Source organism: Bombyx mori, chromosome 4 (genome assembly GCF_030269925.1).
Source record: "Bombyx mori chromosome 4, ASM3026992v2".
Taxonomy (NCBI): Eukaryota; Metazoa; Arthropoda; class Insecta; order Lepidoptera; family Bombycidae; genus Bombyx; species Bombyx mori.
The window spans coordinates 13,393,891-13,412,803 of NC_085110.1; the positions used below are offsets into that span (position 1 = coordinate 13,393,891).

General features: G+C 37.7%; 2 protein-coding genes and 1 long non-coding RNA gene across 9 annotated transcripts; 1 reads left to right on the forward strand and 2 right to left on the reverse strand.

The window, feature by feature from the left end:
• Window positions 1-1,524: 1,524 nt before the first annotated feature.
• Window positions 1,525-12,968, reverse strand: LOC101744718 (SET domain-containing protein SmydA-8). 4 transcript variants are annotated; one of them, XM_012694605.4, is made up of 3 exons: window positions 11,723-12,968; window positions 2,655-2,818; window positions 1,525-2,094 (listed from the first exon to the last, which is right to left on the reverse strand). In XM_012694605.4, the coding sequence occupies exons 1-3, from the start codon at window positions 12,888-12,890 to the stop codon at window positions 1,939-1,941; spliced, it is 1,488 nt and encodes a 495-aa protein (XP_012550059.3). In that variant the 5' UTR covers window positions 12,891-12,968; the 3' UTR covers window positions 1,525-1,938. The 4 variants fall into 4 exon arrangements, with proteins under 4 accessions (XP_012550059.3, XP_037877698.1, XP_062524313.1 ...); XM_038021770.2 differs by having other exon boundaries at window positions 12,041-12,962; XM_062668329.1 differs by having other exon boundaries at window positions 11,918-12,962.
• On the reverse strand, window positions 5,435-8,664 carry LOC134198809 (uncharacterized). The gene is made up of 2 exons (XR_009973018.1): window positions 6,638-8,664; window positions 5,435-5,911 (listed from the first exon to the last, which is right to left on the reverse strand). It is a non-coding gene; the product is annotated as an uncharacterized LOC134198809 (long non-coding RNA).
• LOC101744575 (visual pigment-like receptor peropsin) lies at window positions 12,945-18,688 on the forward strand. 4 transcript variants are annotated; one of them, XM_062668330.1, is made up of 8 exons: window positions 12,945-13,133; window positions 13,262-14,262; window positions 14,892-15,054; window positions 15,668-15,795; window positions 15,873-16,095; window positions 16,173-16,257; window positions 18,164-18,310; window positions 18,421-18,688. In XM_062668330.1, exons 2-8 carry the CDS (start codon window positions 14,259-14,261, stop codon window positions 18,550-18,552), a joined length of 882 nt encoding a protein of 293 aa, XP_062524314.1. In that variant the 5' UTR covers window positions 12,945-13,133; window positions 13,262-14,258; the 3' UTR covers window positions 18,553-18,688. The 4 variants fall into 4 exon arrangements, with proteins under 4 accessions (XP_062524314.1, XP_021206870.1, XP_037877699.1 ...); XM_021351195.3 differs by lacking the exon at window positions 13,262-14,262 and adding an exon at window positions 14,316-14,815 and having other exon boundaries at window positions 12,953-13,133; XM_038021771.2 differs by having other exon boundaries at window positions 12,992-13,133; window positions 14,137-14,262.
• Window positions 18,689-18,913: the final 225 nt, after the last annotated feature.

Below are 18,913 nucleotides of genomic sequence, written 5' to 3' on the forward strand. Positions count from 1 at the left end.
GTAAAAAAGTTGTTTTCCCGATGGATACCGCATTCGCTCTGTGAAGAGCAAAAAGCGGCTCGCGTTACTTGGTGCGTCAGAACTCTCGAAAGATTCCACGCAGGATCCTCAAATGCTGTATACAACATTGTATCAGGTGACGAATCCTGGATATACCTACGCGTACGAACCCGAAACAAAAAACCAGTCACGAGTTTGGGTGTTCAAAAATGAGTTAAAGCCAACAAAAATTGTTCGTTCACGGGGTGTTGCAAAAAAAATGGTGGCCACGTTTGTCTCCAAAACCGGCCATGTTACGACAATTCTTCTTGAGGGACAAAGAACGGTTAATGCAGAATGGTATGCTAGCATTTGTTTGCCACAGGTCGTTTCTGAACTCCGTAAAGAGAACTGCAACCGCCGCATCATCCTCCATCACGACAATGCTAGTTCTCACACCGCGCACAGAACAAAAGAGTTTTTAGAGCAAGAAAACATAGAATTATTAGACCATCCGCCGTACAGCCCCGACCTAAGCCCTAATGATTTCTATACTTTCCCTAAAATAAAGAATAAATTGCGTGGACAGAGATTTTCATCACCTGAAGAAGCTGTGGACGCCTACAAAACGGCCATTTGGAGACCCCAACTTCCGAATGGAATGGTTGCTTCAATGATTGGTTCCATCGTATGGAAAAATGTGTCAAATTTCGCGGAGAATACTTCGAAAAGCAATAAATACATTTTTAAATAGTAATGTTGTGTCACTTCGTTAATTCCCGCAAATTTCAGTGCCGCCCTCGTAATAACCCACCCGTTAAGCCAATTGAAGCTGAAGTTTCTTTGAAAATTATATCAAAATCGGTCTACACGTTTCGGGGTCTTTCAACACTAAAACCGACTTTTAAATCACATATTAGTTTAATAGGTACTACGTATATTAAATGTTTTAAATTCATATAGATCAAAATATTTTAAATGGACAAAGTTTTTTATTTTATTGCCACTGCAACTTGGGCCACAATTTTCAAAGTCTATGGTTGCGAAACTCAGATGTGTAAACTATAAAATCTTCAGAAATAGGTATTAAATAAGTATAAAAACAGTGGACCTCTAGTGAGTACTCGTGGTAGGACGTCTTATGAGTCTGGATGAGTAGGTAGGTACGGTACCACCACCCCGCCTATTTCTGCCGAGAAGCAGTAATGCGTTTCGGTTTGAAGGGTGGGGCAGCCGTTGTAATTATGCTGAGACCTTAGAACTTATATCTCAAGGTGACTGGACAAGCTCACGGCCCAGTTGGTGTTAAGTGGTTACCAGAGCTCAAAAACTTCTGCAACGTAAATTCCGCCACCCACCTTGAGACTAGAGTTTTGACAAGTCAGTTTTTACAGTACAACGGTTGCCCGACCCGTAAAGCCGAAACGCATTACTGCTTTTTGCAGAAATAGGCAGGATGGTGGTACCTACCTACTCATCCGGACTCTTAAGACGTCCTACCATCAGTAATTACGAAAGTTATAATGTTCAGTTAAACAAATTCTGTTAGTTTTCGTATAGTTATTTATTACCGTTTTTTTAAAATATTAATACAACATTGTTCTTTTTTTCCGTTATAATATTCTAGGTATTATAAATTAAAGCTTTAACAAAAAACATTGGGGCGCTTGAGGGTGAGGGGGGTCAAAAGCCATAACGGCCATATGAGCGGTTAGAACGAATTACAGTGTGAAATGGTCAGTTTGAATAGAATAAATCATGCATATCCGATCTAATATCTAGAAATAATGTAAGTATACTATGAAACTACACGTGAACATAAATTAAATTTGTTTTTCAAATAAGTTACCTACTGTGTCAACTATTTATATCATATTTATATTTATATCATACATATACTATTGATTTAAAAATCTTGTGCCGTCAACATTTTGGCTACTCGTTACTCTTGCATTTGGATTATATACTGAGGATGGAGAATCTCTCTTGCTGTGGTTTTTCACAATCGGGACCAAGATAGCGATATCTCAACTCAAGGTCAACTGGAGCGGATATATCGCCTCGGAGGATTCGGTACGCTCTTTCTATGGTACTCTCTATTTCTGATTTCAGACCCTGTAAAAACAATTTTATTATTACACGATACAAAACCCTATTTATTGATAATTTCGGGGTAAGTTTTCTATATTTAATTATGTATTAATAGTTATGATATCCAGCAGTACGAAGGACATTGATATGTATATCTTTATTTTAAAGATAAGCACTTTTTTAGTTTCTTGTCAAGCTTGAATTGGATCCTTATTATGAGTTATTCAATACAGTTGAGATTTCGATCTTATATCTTAAAGTGGTGGCATTCACTTAATTTTTTTTTAGCGTTCCTGGTATTGTTCACTATTATTCATGCCTTCAGTGCCTTCCATGACCACTAGAAAAGATCACACTATGTAATACATGTGTAGGATACTGTCGGAGGATGGATATTAACAAATTCCAGTATTTTCTTTGGTTTTCGTTAATCGTGAACATAAAATTAATTTTACGTTTTTGTAATAATAAACAACGCGAGATTAAATAGTTGTAGTAATAGTCGTATTAAACTATAAATGAACATTTTAGGGGAGCTTGACAATAATTTATTTCCCAGTATTATAAGGGTCAAGGGCTCGTACGTCATATAAGTCTGGGTGGCGCCTGGCGCGTTCTGCTAGCGTGGCGTGCAGGTGGTAGAATAGCAGGCCGCACAGGTGCGAGTCTTCTAAACCCAGGGCCGCCAGCGTGGCCAATATATCTCGGCACAGGACCAATTTCAGGGATAGCCGCGATTCCGTTAGCTCTAAAACAGAAAAGTTTGTCACATAAAATATTGTGTAATCTCAGTGCTCTAAATCAGGGGTTCCCAAACTTATTTTGTCTACTACCCACTTTGAGATCAATTAGGTATTTTTTAGCGCCCCCATTTTTTCACCTACTTAAATATCACTATAGCGAGAGCTCAGTCGGTTCTAAGAGTCCTCCTAGATGAAGTTACAAATCGCTTTCAAGTCTCTACACAACGCCCCCATTTTTTTGGGTCTCTTACCGCCCCCTTTAGGCCTGCAGCGCCCACGAGAGGGCGTTATCGCCCACTTTGGGAAAGGCTGCTCTAAATGCTGAATGCCGATCATAACTTTAAGGCCAGAAGATCTTACAGGACAACAGCCTATTGGGCTATTAAGGGAATTTGTACATGTGACGCCAGTAACTTCAAGCAAGTACTGCTAGCAATTATCCCACTCGATCATCTGTTACTGGTATTGTCAATCTGAACGGGTAAGTAACTACAATCACCACTGATTTTTCTTTCGTGAAGCTGTCATAGTTATTTGAAGGAACAACCGTTGTATAACACATTGAAGACTTCGAGCTTATTTCTCAACGTGGTTGTTTCGACATAACATGTAGTTGACGGAGCTTGTGATCCTTATATTCAATACAAGTGCTTTAGTTAAATAAAATCTAAGAAAGAACAAAAAAAAACAATGTATTGCAATAAATCGAAATATGAAAAGGTTTGAAAGCATTGCGATTGATTTGCTATTATTTTAAGTTATGATTGCGTATAAGATTTTGTTAGCTTATTACTTTTTATTTATATAAGTATTTATTATATTGTAAATTCACAAATTTTAGACAAGCAATAAAAGCATATTATTCTAGAAGTAGAATCCGTCCATAGGCTATTAGCATAGGATATTATTATATAACGTTAATGTGTTGGTAGCTACATAGTTAGCGTTTATACGAATATATTATCATATCGCAGGAGCTGGCGTAGGAGAGAGAAAATTTTGCTTCCGTACCCAACACCCACTGCCGATTCGGTGACAGGCGTATTTCGTTGGCCTCCCATTTTCTAAGTGATTCAGGCACTGCCTACGCCGAAGTCGAGCGGTCCCAAACAGGCTACTTGTGGTTGTGGTACATAATTTTGAGTCTAACGGAAGGCTGCGCTCATCGGTGTGCTTAGTGCGAGTTTTTTAACGGTCTCAATAGCGTATAAGTTAACCCAATTTTGTATGCAGTTGGAACAGCGCCCCTAACGGCAAACGTAGGCAAACGATCCCATTTCATACAAATATGAGCTAACTTTTACGCTATCGAGAACGTTTAAAAACTCACACTAAGCACACGGAACACGTTGGCTCTGGCCTTTCGTAGTATTGTGCATGTGGCACAGTTTAAGCTGGCTTTGAATAGTTCACAAACCGAGAGTACAGAAGGTCGTGTCACCGATGATCTCTAGTCCGGCAGCCCAAAGTTTGGCACTGACCCATGTGCTTGCGAAACGAATTATAGCATCTATGCTATTCGTACCTTGACCTCGTTGTCGCAGGTATCGGATGCTTTGATTTCGAGCGATAGAGGCTTTTAAGACCGGCATTTAACTTCGACAGATTACTTCTCCGCACTAAAGTGTTTTGTTGGAATTTGGCGAATTCTTTATAACACAAAACCGGTGCATAATACTTACAACATATTATTATGCATAAAGACACAAATTGCTTAGAAGGCTTGAAAAGACTTACGACAATTAAAGATAATATCGAGTACTGCACTAAAATGTAACATAATTATAAATTAGCCGAGGCACGGAATACAAGGTCCCACGGAACTCGATACGAGCCTCACCTGCAGTCTTCACATTCGATTGCGTATCCGGAAAATATGAATACACTGAGACGAAGAGTATTTTTAAGTTTAACTTACTATAATAGTTTTATTTTCAGTTCGGTAATGTAGGTAGGTAGTGGGTAAGATAGGTGTAGGTAGGATATTAGGAAACCAGGAACACAATTTTTACATACGGACAAAAAAATTGTCGTTGGACATTGTATTAAATGGAATTAATGGAAATAAAAACATTAGTGTTGTGTCATTAGACAGACATTGCAATTATGAATTCATTAAAAAAAATACTTTCAATTAGATACGTGGACGAGAAATGTGCAAAAAAATTCGCAAAGAAATTTCGTTTATCAAGATTATATGTCAAATAGTTTCGGCACGCTACTTACAGTTAAGTAATTGAACATTATACAGCTATTATTTAGTTTGAATTTCAATAGTGATCGTTAACTTTGACTACTTCCTCGAGGTTTTCTTTCGTTAAAGTCGAAGTCCACAATATACACTTGCGCAGGCTTTTTTTGTTGTATGTTGCGAAAACTGATGCGTTTTAAAACTAACATTTGCTAATGTAACAACTAGACCTTCACAATTTGTAGATAGTGAACGTTAGTTGCATGCTCGACTTGGCAAGCACTCTCTGTTTCGTACGGGTGGCGCATCAGTTTGTGCTTTCTTTCTTTATCATAAACGACCACTGAAATTATCTTTGAAAAAATCCAACGATCCAATCACTTAATAAGACATTATAGTTCAACATATCGTCGTTGTCAAACCAAAATCTGCTCACAGCCCTATCTACCGTATAAAAAAAACTGCTATCTGTCTATAGCTTTAATATTTATCTATAGCTTTGATTTGATATAGTTCTTTAAAACTCACCTTCGTATAAAATTTTATACGAAAATGTTTTTACTCGTTAATACAGAACAGAGTTTTTGCACATAGCAAATTTTGGTTTGACAGCGACGATATGAAAATTGTTTTGAATAATTGCTCCTTGTCATTGTTCGCTGCCAAATGAATTTAATTAAATGCGTTCAATTAGATATAAATGTAGGTACTAACGGAACGGGGAGGCAGATCCATCTGGTGACGACGTGTGGACGAGCGTTTCTCGCGGCGGCGCCCATGTCAATTGGCGATCAATCGTCTAACTGACCCTTGTTATATTAATGTTTCTGATTTTAATCACTGTTGCGCAGCTCTCGCAATACTCGACACACGAGACACGCTATACTGAACTCCGTTGCAATACTAACTGCACAATATACATATACGGGATTTAATAAATAAAATTATTTTACGTATTTCAACGACCTTGTGACGTGCTCATAGCTGCGCGAAATCAAAACAAAGAAGGGTCAATGAAGCTATTAAATTGTTTCGAATGAGACTTTGGCGGCTAATGAACTGAAATTGTTTTTTTTGGTTCATTTTATGATTTGTTTTTAAAGTTTGTTTGTGAAAATAGATTATATTTTGGTAAATTTTTACCAGCCGTAATTATGTAAGCTTCGGAATTCTTGTAATTTTATCTTTTATTTATTTATTTTTTATTGCTTAGATGGGTGGACGAGCTCATGGCCCACCTGGTGTTGAGTGGTTATCGGAGCCCATAGACATCTACAACGTAAATGCCGCCACCCACCTTGAGATATAAGTTCTAAGGTCTCACTTTTAACAGTACAACGGCTGTCCCGCCCTTCAAACCGAAACGCATTACTACTTCAGGCAGAAGTAGGCAGGGTGGTGGTACCTGCCCGCGTGGACTCACAAGACGTGAGTCCTACCGCGATCTAGCCTTTTTATCTTTTTGTGACTCGGAGACTTTTTTATTCGTCTAAAGAACACCCTGCTTTTCTGGTGTTTAAATGATTCTCAGAACTTATGATCCGCACTAACACCGAAGTTTTATTTGAATTGATAATTAACGTAATAGCCATTTTATGCTTCAAACAACATTAATGGGCTCTAGAAAAATAACCTGTAGTTAGATATTGTTTTTTTCTAACGAAGTACACGATGATACCGAGTGCGTGTTCACGAACAGCTGCAATGATGAACGAAATACATTCTGTAATTAAAATTAAACCAGTTTTTTTTTTAAATTTGCATAATTAGTGGTAGTAAGGCGTATTATTAGCGAGTAAAGGTAAGGTACCACCACCCTGCCTTTTTACCACGAAGTAATCGTGCGTTCAATTTTACGAGGGAGGATAACCGTTAAACAATACAATTGGGACTTCGCTTTTATGTCGTCTACTCATATAGTTACATTTAGAGATATAGTCAAATAAAGGATTTTTTAAAACCTTCCGGATTTCATTTTATTAGTCCAAGTTATTTCATAATCGTAGAGGTAGATTATTATAAACTCATACGTTGGTTTATTGCAAAATAAAAGAAAATACGTAGCACTTAAATCGCTAATAAAACAAACAATGGCTTCGTAATTTTTAACGAACGCGTGAATACAAACACGTGAAAAGTTTCATTAGTTTATTGAAATATGATATTTAATATTGATAATTAGCATTTAATTTTAGAATACATTTGTAATCGTTCAATACTACGGAAAGAATCGAAGGACGCGTCTATTGCTGAAAGGCTAACATTTGTATTTGACTCAATGAAAATTGAGCTGTAATAATACCGCCGTTTAAAAACAGCAGGAAATACCAACTTATCTAAGTGGATACGTCCCAAACACGTTTTCATGAACGACTTCCACGATAAGGGATTAAATTTCATGTAATAAAAACAAAACCCACGTAATAGCTAGGCCACGTGATAAGGCGTATTGTGAGCACACGCGAGCGAACGGCAATTCTTTTTTTTTATTGCTTAGATAGGTGGACGAGCTCACAGCCCACCTGGTGTTAAGTGGTTACTGGAGCCCATAGACTTCTACAATGTTAATGTGCCACCCACCTTGAGCTATAAGTTCTAAGGTCTCAGTATGTTTACAACGCGCGGCCGCCCCTCCTTCAAACCGAAACGCATTACTACTTCACGGCTGAAATAGGCAGGGTGGTGGTGCCTACCCATGCGGACTGACAAGAGGTTCTACCATCAGTTTTTCCATCTTGCTGCAAGACGGTAACGAAAACTAGCCATGTGTTGCAGTTTTAATAGAATTGAGACTTCAACTTTTCGTGCAGTGGGCGAACCTCCTACGAGGTCCCCGCGTCTACGGGGCACGCGGGGTATGTGGGACTTGACGGTCTGCAGATGTTGGGAGCAGCCCCCGGGCCCAAAGATAGACCCTTCAACATCATATCTTAAGGATGTGGCGTTCATGTTGTGATATGTACAGGCTCAGTTGAACCCCTAGCTAGAATCGGTTGGTTTAAGAGCTTCACTGCAAATGTACCAAAAATAAAAATAGACGCGTTTACATATTTAGTGCATCGCATATGTTGTTTTGTACAAACCGCAAATGATGTAATACTATTTCATAGTTTACCTTGAAACTATTGAAACCACAGAATATCTTAGTATTATTTTAGTTCTTTGTGGGAAACGATACACTATATTATCATACCAAATACAATTCATATTAGGTACGATAAACTTGTCAATTTTGCCGAAGCTCTTTCTTAATTCTTAAATCTTCGTGTTAACTCTTAATAAATTATTAATAAACTAGGTTTCAGTTCAGAAGTTTTAAAAGGAAACGTCAAATTTGTGAAAAATCTCATACAAAATTAGTGTCAAAATAGTGTGAAAACTTTTCTGGGTTAAATTGAAGGTGCCTGTAATAACAATGTATTTTAAAAATAAACGATGGCACGTTAAACTAAAAGTCATTAGAGACATTATTTTAGACCAAACGTCTTCGTTGAAATACATTTCCGTTTTTTTGCACCGAGCATTTAGCGTTTTAGCGATGTTAGAGAGAATACGGTGTTATATTGAAAATTAAATTTAAGCACACTGAAGTTTGTATTATAATGTTACAGTTAAAAGCAAGTCATTTCAATAATGCGTTACCCTCAAACCAAGATTTCAAAGAATCTTCTTACCGTTAAATTTCAATCCGTCAGAAAATCCAAGTTTCAAAACTAATCTTAGTCTCAAATCAACAAATATATGATTACTGAACGGAACAAAATTTGCTAATCTTTCTAAAATTTTTGTTTCTAAACGAAGTTCATTATCCAAATTTAAGGTTCCTACCAAACTTCCTAGCACAGAATGTATTGTGCTTATTTGCTGCGCTGGTACTTTTAGGCCACAGTTGTCGCAATACCAACAGGTTCGCGGGTTTGTTGCAGTGGCTGGTTGCAAAACTCCCAAACAATCCTTGTTCAAGCATTTTAAAGCAGACAGATTAGTCCCCATTTCAGTTTTGTCCTGGCATCTCTTGCATTTGCACCAAAATTTTTTCGTCTTGTAAAGATGGCAGCGCCTGGCGGGAGTGCTCCACAGTAGACCGGTATAACAGGTCAGAATTTCTTCTCCGATATCAATATCTTTTGACGCATAAACTTCCATAGTGTGATCGCTTTTGAAAATACTTCTTGTGTTCGGAACACAACTATGGTTCAGAAATGCAGATATGGGGTAAAATCCTCTTAATGGTATTTTATTGCCCTCAAACATATGAGAAATTCTGAAGGAATTTAGTTTTAAAATGTAACGAACCTGATCCATAAATTTCAAGTGTTCTTGAGATATGATAAATCTTGAAGTTATTTCTTCGAATTCAGAATGTTTTTCAACAGGGCTTGTTTGAAACACGTGAAGAAATGAATTAACTTCGGTTTTTAGTAATATCAATTTCAAGTAGATAAGAATTTTGGAAAGAGCTCTGGAATTGTTTTCGGAGTCAGGGCGTTGTGCCCAATTTTTCGAGATAAATTCACATATTGTATTGTGCTGTTGCGTTTGTTTGCACTTGTCATTACAAAGGAATAGAGAGCACGTATCACAGGATATGCAAGTATCACTTACTTTATAGCAAACCGCACAGAATCTATGTCCTGCCGAATCCGGCCTCGGTCCTACAGCGAGCGGTTTGTTTTTATAAATTAAAGAGTCCTGTTTGATTGCCTTTGATGCAAAAAGTCCTCTCCCTCCTAGATTAGATTGACTAATAAACCAGTTGGACCCTGATGAGGTATCGAAATTATTTAGGAGATTTGTTTCCTGAAGGACCGGCCGTTCCATTGCGCGAATACCACTGTTACTGAGCTCATTGGGTTGCCGCGGCTGACTGACGCCATCAATCCAGTTTACATCGATGTACATGACCCGTTATGAAAATAGCCACTGGAAATAATAAATCTGGTGTGTTTCGTGGAGAGAACTCGCGTAATACGTTTCAGTTTCGTAATCCCCCATATTCTATTTACAGGTTTCTTTCACTGAATTTTAACCTTTATAAAATATTGTCAAAAATATTACGAGTGCCGCGCTGTTTTAGCCGCGTTGTAATTCTGTTAATTAATTAGCCTACGTCACTTTCCGACCAATAAACTATCCCTGGCAAAATTATGGTAATACATTACCCCGTTTCGATGTAAAACAAACACAAATAAACATATTATAAATACTTTCGCAAGTGTATTGTTGGTCTGTATTATAATGTTCGAGTATCTAGTTTTTCTATTTTATTCTATAGTTGGTTGTTCGACTATACAATGACGCGGCCACGGCTGAAATTCAAGATCAATGTAAATCAATAACATGGATTTTGGATTAAAGATTTTCTCCTGATCTTCATTGGTATGTTCAGTGTGCTCAGAAAATTATGATTTCGATTGAATGCATCTTTGGTATTTGGTTTCGATGTTTTTGAGTCTTTTTTTTTCATTTTAGCTTAATCAATAAAGGTTGGTTTAGATTCGAGTAATCTGAACGTAATTTGGGTAAGCGATATCGAAATAAGTTTGAATCAACATCTGGCGCGTTATTTTACTCGGCTAGCTCACGCTGTTACAACCCAAAAATTACGGCGCCACGTTCCCTGGATTGCATTGACTCGAATTTATCGATTCCGAATATTTGATTATGCAGCGGCTATGCCGAATAGCGGATTATGCAGTAGGCAGCGGCTTGGCTCTGCCCCTGGCATTGCTGAAGTTCATGGGCGACGGTAACCACTCACCATCAGGTGGGCCGTATGCTCGTCTGCCTACAAGGGCAATAAAAAAAAAGCAGAATTACGGCATAGTATGGTGACATGACAGTGAAGGTGCACCGTAAATCATGACTCGGTAGAGTTCAGCTGAAAAAAATCGATGGGTATGCATCACGGATGTGTAGGGTCACAACCATATATTCGATGATTAAAAAAAAATCTTAGAAAAATTATTATTATACATTGCACATATCTACAAATTTTGTTGAAAAATTTTGAAGTAATTCGTATTTTTTTATTGTCCTGATAGGCATACAAGAACATACGGTTCGTCTGATGGTGAGTGGTTACTGTCCGTTACCGTCCGTCCGTGTACAGGACGTCACCAATCCTAGGGACACAGCCAAGCCGCTGTCAAATTTTTCGCGAACCCGTTTTAGGTATGTATTTACTTACAAAATTTGATATCTACACCACCAGATTAGATAGATCCCCAGCACGGTCGCTTATCACGAATATACCGTGAGGCTTATTCGATTAATGCGGACCAAATTATAATGATAAATGATATTATGATTTTTTCTTGAAATAGCTAACTGTATATCATCATATCTATATCATACAAGAAACAACTTTTCTCTTCACGAGAGCTTAGACTGCCTTGTCAATTTTAAAACGTTAAAACATATATTTTGGTATCGCGGATGAGCGACAATTAATTATTGGCTCATTTATGATGAACGCAACACAAATCCAATTAATATGTATGATTACTATATACAGTTTTTCTATGAATAAAACTAAACAAGTTAAGTTTACTAATCACTCAGAAACACACTCGGCAACAACGAAAAGTTTCAATTTGGTTTTTGTTGCTCAAAACACCTTATGTCAAAGTATAATCTTCTATTACTCGCGAGCAGTTTGCGCAATAAATGAAAATATAATAGACGTTATCATTTTAAAACAAAAATACCTACTTACCGTGCCAGCGATACCCTTGTACGTCTCCGAATTCCCATATGAGTCGGCATTGGAGGTCGACGACTATGTGATTAACTTTTGGCACGAATTTTGTGACCCTTTTCATTAGGAAATTCTCCATTTGTTCAAGGTTTTGGAAGTCTAAAGTGCTTATTAAGGTCCCTAAAGCTACCTGTATTTTGTAGATAATTTTACTTGGCACGCGGAGACCACACGCTGTACATTGCCATGAAGACGAAGACTTCAGTGGTTCGATCGGCAGAAGATATCCCGTCGTACATTCGTTCGCTAAACAACAGAGGGCAGCGAGCATAGTACCGTTTTCCGTAGGATCCGCGCATCGTTCACACTTGCACCAAAAATGTTTTGTTTTGAATAAATAACTGCGTCGAGTCGTCGTTCCCCATAAAATCCCAGAATAGCAAGTGAATATTTCAGTTCCAGCTGCAATGAATCGACTCGTTTTAACGATCATTTGACGTTCATCGTTGTAACTATATGTCGCATTTGGCAAACAACTATGATTCATGAGTCCTGCTACAGGGTACAAACCACGAAGACTCATTTCCTTCTTGCCGTACGGTGTTGCAATTTGAAATGCATTTGTATCTAAAGCTTGACAAGCGAATATCATATCTTTTTCAATTTCTTCAGGTATTTCAAAATACTGCTTGAGTTTTATGATTTCACCGCCATGTTGTGGTAATGTGTGTGCTGCTAAAGCGCTCATAAATTGTTTTTGTTCTTGGTTTAAAGACAATGCTCTTATGGCGGCCAGGGCATGTGACATTACAATTTCGTCTATTTCTTCAATGTCAACTTTTTTCTTCCAACCAGCAATAATGTTGCAATCATCAGTGTGAAAATCTTGACATTCCGTTGAGCATAGCAATAGGGCGCACAGAGAACACTTAAAGAATCCGTCATCTTCGAATTTGGAGCAAACTGTACATCCTCTGATGACATTTCCACAACGCGGACCAAAAATCAAAGGACGATCAACAAACAAAACTTCTCCACACGGAATGTCTTCAGTGGCTATTATTCCTCGACCGCCCACCGTTGATTCTCGGACCGTCCATTTGCAGAATTGCTGTATGCAGTCTGTAGAGTTATAGAGACCGAGATATTTGTGCACTATCTGCGTCAATTGGTTTGATGATAGCATCCTGCCGCGGCGTGACTCGCTCTGTACTATGCTAGAACACACAATGAATTTGATATTTGATACGTTTTACCTTCACCCTTAACGGTCGCTGTAAATTTTCTCCGTATTTAACTGAGGCGAATCGACGTGCGTTTCCCGCGAGCGTCCAATAGGCACCTGATGTTTAATTTAAGATGTTGTATAATTAATAGTTTGAGTTAAATCTATCCTCTTGTTTTTCTATCTTGTTTTTATTAATTAATGGTAAGTACAGAAGTGATTAAAACCAGGTGCATAGTGTGAAAAACGAAATAGTCGCATCTGGGAAGGAGCAAGTGCGTTATAAATACTTAGATATAAATAAAGTGAAGTGGTTTCACTGTTATTTTTAGATTGCTGAAGAGCGCTTTGTCTAACACGAAAATGGGTTAAGAAACGAATGTACAGTTTTACCTACGTTTAGAATAAAAGTAGCTTCAAATTAAATGAATAAATTAGAAAAAATGTCGAAATATCAATGGAAATTTAATCCGTAATGTGAATTATTTTTAGCATAGATAAACTGGTTATTTTTGGCTTCATCGAAATTTCGAAAAATAGGGGTCATTTTACTCGATATCAGTACTATTTCATAGTCGCGCAAGTTATTCGATAGATTATATGCAAGTTTTATTATTATGTTGACTTGTTGATTCGCTGTGTGTCTTGCGAGGAGGCTATTCGCTCACAGTGGAGAGAGCATATAAATAAATAAATTATGTACTATTATATTTGTGGTTGCGATAGAGTAAGTATTCCAATCCGTAAATGAAGAATGGAAAGCAGTCGAAGTCGCCCAAAACACGTCATCTCGGATCCTCCCGATCCACTAACGGTGCTTTTAGGTACTTCAAGCACCGGTCACCGTTCTCGTCGAACCCGTCGCTTGCGACGAAGGGCTCGGCGAGTAAATTAACCCTCAGATACAGCCCACTGAGTTTCTCGCCGGATCTTCTCAGTAGGTCGCGTTTCCGATCCGGTGGTATATTCTGCGAAGCATGGCTCCTTGCTAGGGTTCGTGTTAGCAACGTCGTCAGGTTTGAGCCCCGTGAGCTCACCTACTAGTTAAGGTTACGCTGGAATAGCCTCTCAAGGCTACCAGCTTAGGTAGGAAAAAAAAAACCGTAAATGTAATTAATTTAACAAATCTAATTAAATTCCAAAGAGTTCAACAAAATAACGACTGTGACTGAGGTTATAGGATAAATTTATATTATTTTAAATGTAGTAGAATCAGTTAATGGCCAAAATGATCTATGAAAACGCACTGTGGGTGAACGCCATATAGCTAAGTCAAGTTGTGCGAGGATAAAAAGGAGTTCAACAATTAAAAAACAACCATCAAAACTCATGGGTACGCAATATTTTTATTATTATTAATATTTCTATACATTTTCTTGTTCACAGAGAAAATCAAGGTGTTTCCGTAGCCAGTGAGATTCGAAAAAATCCTTTAGACTAAGGCTATCGACAATCCGAGTAGGTTACTTTAAGAATCGAATTTTGTTTAATTATCAAATTAAAGATGTAATTCGTGCTTTATTTCTCTTATAATATTCCTTTGTTCTATGTTGGTTCACGCCCTCAAAGTCACACACAAAGTGGTGTCAGGATCTGTAACACGATCCAAACCTTTTGTTACAGCAGATCCCTCCGTTCGTTAATCTGAGTAGTTTCTGTGACAACTTGTCCAATGTGGACGTTCATATCATTTTTAAAAGAAATTAAATGCATAAGAAAAACTTACTTATTTCCGTGAGGTTATTAGTTGGTGCACGCCAATCAGGGAAGGTTTTGTATCATCAAGACTTTCGTACAAATGTTTGATTATCATGAAGACGAGTGTCCGTGGTATTACTTTGACAGTTCCTACAAAACTCTGCTTGGCGCTTGTCTATTTCTATTTGGTTTGTACCTTGCAATTACAACATCCTTCTAAATAAAGCTAGGTCATTGAGTTACCGTTTATTTTGTTGTTATCAGGAGTGTTTGGGGCGCTGCTTAACGGCTGGTTGTTCGCTACCTTTATTCATAGCCACTTGTTAATTTTCAAAAGTCACATATTGGTATTCAATCTGTGCGCGGCATCGCTCGGAAGGAATTTACTGGGATTTCCTTTCTCGGGTTCTTCAGCTGTAGCAAAAAGGTACTTTTCATTGTTCTTTTTATTGAGAGATTACTCTGGCCCGGAGGCCTTTCCATTTTTACCAGGACTGGTGGGCGAGCAAGGGCTCAACCGGGAGGCGTGAGATTTGCTAGCAACTACTCGAGTGCCTCCAAAGGAGACCTAACAACTCAAGAGGATACTACCGGATCGGAGTTGCGACCCGCTGAAAAAATACGGCGAGAAACTCAGTAGGCTGCGTTTGCACGTCGAACTATTTGCCGAGTTCGACTTGTACGGTTACCGGGGTTCCTAAGCCTACTCCTAGTGTTAGAGTTAAAGGCGTCTAATGCAAGGTTTATTGGATCTGATGGATCAATAAAGACGTGAACTTTTCATTGGTGTTAGAGTGCTGAGCCTAGTTACTTAATGTTTTGTAATATCCAAAGGTTCACATCGTGCTAAAACCACCAAACGTAAATAAGTCACGAAACTGGACGCGGAAGGCTGAGGACTATTCATTGCGGTTCACTGTTTCAAAAACTTACATTCTGCAGTGAAGACACACTGGCTGATGTATATTGAAAATGATAGATGTTTATCTACAATAATCCGAAATTTTGAATTGCATGTAAAATTTCTAACTTGTTTGTAGATGGCTGTTCGGTCCATCCTGTTGTCAGCTATTTGCGTTTTTCAATCAATTCTTTGGTGTCTTTCAAATGACTTCAATATTCGTTTTAATATTGGAACGATATATTCAAGTTAAGTTTTATAAGCGTGGTATGTATTGTTAGCAAAAAATTCAGACTCTATTTTTCTCATGACGTATGCAGATTAATACGTTTATTTAATTTTAGAAAAATCGGTGTACATAAGGTTGTATTGGACACTGATCGCAGTAAGTTGGATCAATTCATTTCTATTCGCCACTCCTCCTCTGTTCGGATACGGATTATATTCGTGTGACACAACTGGAACATCATGCACCTTTCTTTGGCCTTCAATGTCATCGGGAGCAAAGCAATTGGGTTACGCCGTGCCCTACATTTTAATTTGTGGACTCATACCAATTGTGGCAATGTAGGTTTACAAATACATTTTATTTTACATGGATTATTTAGTTATGACGCTTCATAAATTTTCTTGTTTCATTTCAGGTTTTACTACATGGGAAAAGCGTTAAGATTAGAAAAGATATTTTACAAGGGTGAACAACAAAGGGAACAAAAATGTCTTACCCAGGTTGGTGAAGTATTTTAATTAGTTACGCTGTGATAGAAGCTTTCTGTCAGTCGATTTTGTAGTATATTGTAACTGCTAAGACAATACTTTTACTGGACGGAAAGAAATAGATAATGTCTTTCAATATCTCTAAGCTTCTTCTCGTATCGGTACATTGAAATGGAGAATGGAGCAATATGTTGCACTTGTTATTTCCAAGATAACCCAGTTCTATTCTTATGATAAAGATCATAAGTTCGATATTGGGCACCAGGTTCAAAGCTTTGAATAAATGTAAAAGTTCTATTATGTATGTAACGTGTGTTCACTAATATTTATAGTTCTTATTGAGAGTGCAAGATACAGCTTCTTTTAAGTATAATAGCCGGCAAACTTCTTGAGCATTTGTCGACGTAGTGGGGGTAAGTTCGCGCATGGTACACTCACGTGCAAAAACATTATTTACTCTGCGTCATAATGCTATTAAATTATGAAAATCAACATATTATGTATTTATTTATATATTTATTAGAACATCAACAAAAAATATAGGTTAATAATTGTAATAATTTCATCTTGGGAGTAAAATAGATATTCCTTCTATTAAGTCAAAACTAGAGCTGTTGCCAGGTCTTGGTTCAGTTGAAGCGAAGCTGGTATTTGTAATTTTTTTTCCGTTATCCTAATCTTGACCATCATCATCATCACTGTTTTCATCACCCGAGTCGCTATCATCGTGATGAGTCGACATAGGGCTCATCGGTGTAGTTTACAACTCGGTCGGTTCGGTCTTCTTTTTTGTCTCTATTTAATTATTTTTTGGAGATATTCGATTCGTAGTAATCGAATGTTACTTTTTTCAATTACCAGCTCCCGATTACTTTCTGTTTTTTTTTCCATCTGAAGCCTAGCTCTTTCATAATTCGTCGTAAGCTTCATTCCGAGCCATTAAAATTTATATCTTCTTTAGATTTTTCGAAGCCTTTCTACGATACGGAGTTTCGCTGCTTGATAAGTAGTTATTATGATTACAGCTTTTTATTACAGATTGTACGAAACTATCCATTCCGGTAACTTTCTTCTTCCCTGACCTTTTCTTACCCGGAGGCCGAAACATGGCGAGCAAGCTAGAGCCTTTAGCTTCGTTAATAATGCACCTAACAGTACTCACTGATATTTTTCTTGCTTCCGAAGTCTGTTTTACTTTTTCCATATCATTCTTCCCCTGTTTTATAATGAAGCAATATACGTCGTACACATTTTTTCTACCCTTTCTTTTGAATACTACACCTGTTTGTCGCGGCATAGTGTATTTTTTATAAAAAATCAACAAACACTCAACATATAGCAATGGCAACAAAGTCAACAAGCAATTATAACAAATAACTTAACGATTAATAACGATAGACTTTTTACTGTACGCAAGCGTACTTTTGGGAGCAAGCGGAACGAGGGCGCGGTGCGGGGCGCAGGGTTCGACTGATCTACCAATAACGCGCTCGATACGATTTCCCCTGCCGTCGCGCCTCACCCTCACCACCAAAGTGATCTAAAATTCGGTTCTGCGCAGTCAAGGTCATTTGCTCAAGAAGTTTGCCGGTTACTATACATAGCTTCTCCGTATGTCAAGTGTACTCCGATAAAAATTTACAATGTCAATCCCTATTTCCATTTTGATTATAAGTAGGTGTGATTTTAAGACTAATAACCCACCCTGCACAGTAAGGCCTAAGATGATGTGATGTGTTCGATAGGGCATAGTTTTATGCTTAATATAAGGAATTTTATAGATGTCATATTATAGCTTCAGTTTGCTCCAACATTTTTTTGTTGCAATACAGACGTAATCTGAAGTAGCTGGAAGCAAGGTTACAAGGATTTGCATTTCAATTTTTATTTACTAAAAAAAAATATTTTTTTTACTCAGAGCGCACACGCGGTTTGTGTTGGCACATTGGCCTTATGGATTCCAGCAGCTGTCCTAGCGGGATGGCAATGGGTACCGCTCCTCATCAAAGGCTATCGACCGCACGTGCCACCGACACTAGCTTTGATCGCTTCCATTGCTTCTGAAGTTAGTAAAATTTATATTATTAACTGCAGTTATTGATTTGTTATTTGAATTTATTATACTTTTCTAAATGACAGTCGCGGTGTTATTATTCATTACGTTTATTTTTTCAGGCAGCAACTACTGTTCCTGTGCTGTGTTACCTAGCCGTGGATGAGAGACTCAGAGCAGCGTTGTTGGGTAGAATGCGAAAACAATACGCTTTACTTCAACCCGAGCGAGCAAAGATTTATAAGAGAGTATAGCAAATTAGCGGTTACAGGTTTAAATAAACATAAGAAGATATTTAAAAAAAAAATGGTCTAAATTATTTACATATAGAAAGAATCGATTCGAATGTTTCGTATTTTATTCACTTATAATAAATTATTCCAAGTAAAAGTAATGTGTTTTTATAAATAAAATATAATTATATAGCCGTCATGATTATCAATCATGTTACATGTGATATGAAAGTAGAATTTCTCGATAGGCGTTACATCATGCCATGAAGTCACACTGAAAATTTTCGGATCTGTTTCTTGTCTGAAGTGATTTATCTATGCACGATTGGAGCTATACGCAGCACACTACAACAATGCATCAGAGGCATTGCTTACCAAAAGC

Coding starts and splice junctions, on each gene's coding strand:
- LOC101744575 (XM_021351195.3), top strand. CDS start 14,728: ATGTTTGATTATCATGAAGACGAGTGTCCGTGGTATTACTTTGACAGT. Junction 15,055..15,667: donor TCTTCAGCTGTAGCAAAAAG/GTACTTTTCATT, acceptor ACTTGTTTGTAG/ATGGCTGTTCGGTCCATCCT. Junction 18,311..18,420: donor TCGCTTCCATTGCTTCTGAA/GTTAGTAAAATT, acceptor TTATTTTTTCAG/GCAGCAACTACTGTTCCTGT.
- LOC101744718 (XM_038021768.2), bottom strand. CDS start 9,906: ATGTACATCGATGTAAACTGGATTGATGGCGTCAGTCAGCCGCGGCAA. Junction 2,819..8,678: donor TGACGGATTGAAATTTAACG/GTAAGAAGATTC, acceptor TTTCTGTTTTAG/AGCTAACGGAATCGCGGCTA. Junction 2,095..2,654: donor GCCACCCAGACTTATATGAC/GTACGAGCCCTT, acceptor TTGTTTTTACAG/GGTCTGAAATCAGAAATAGA.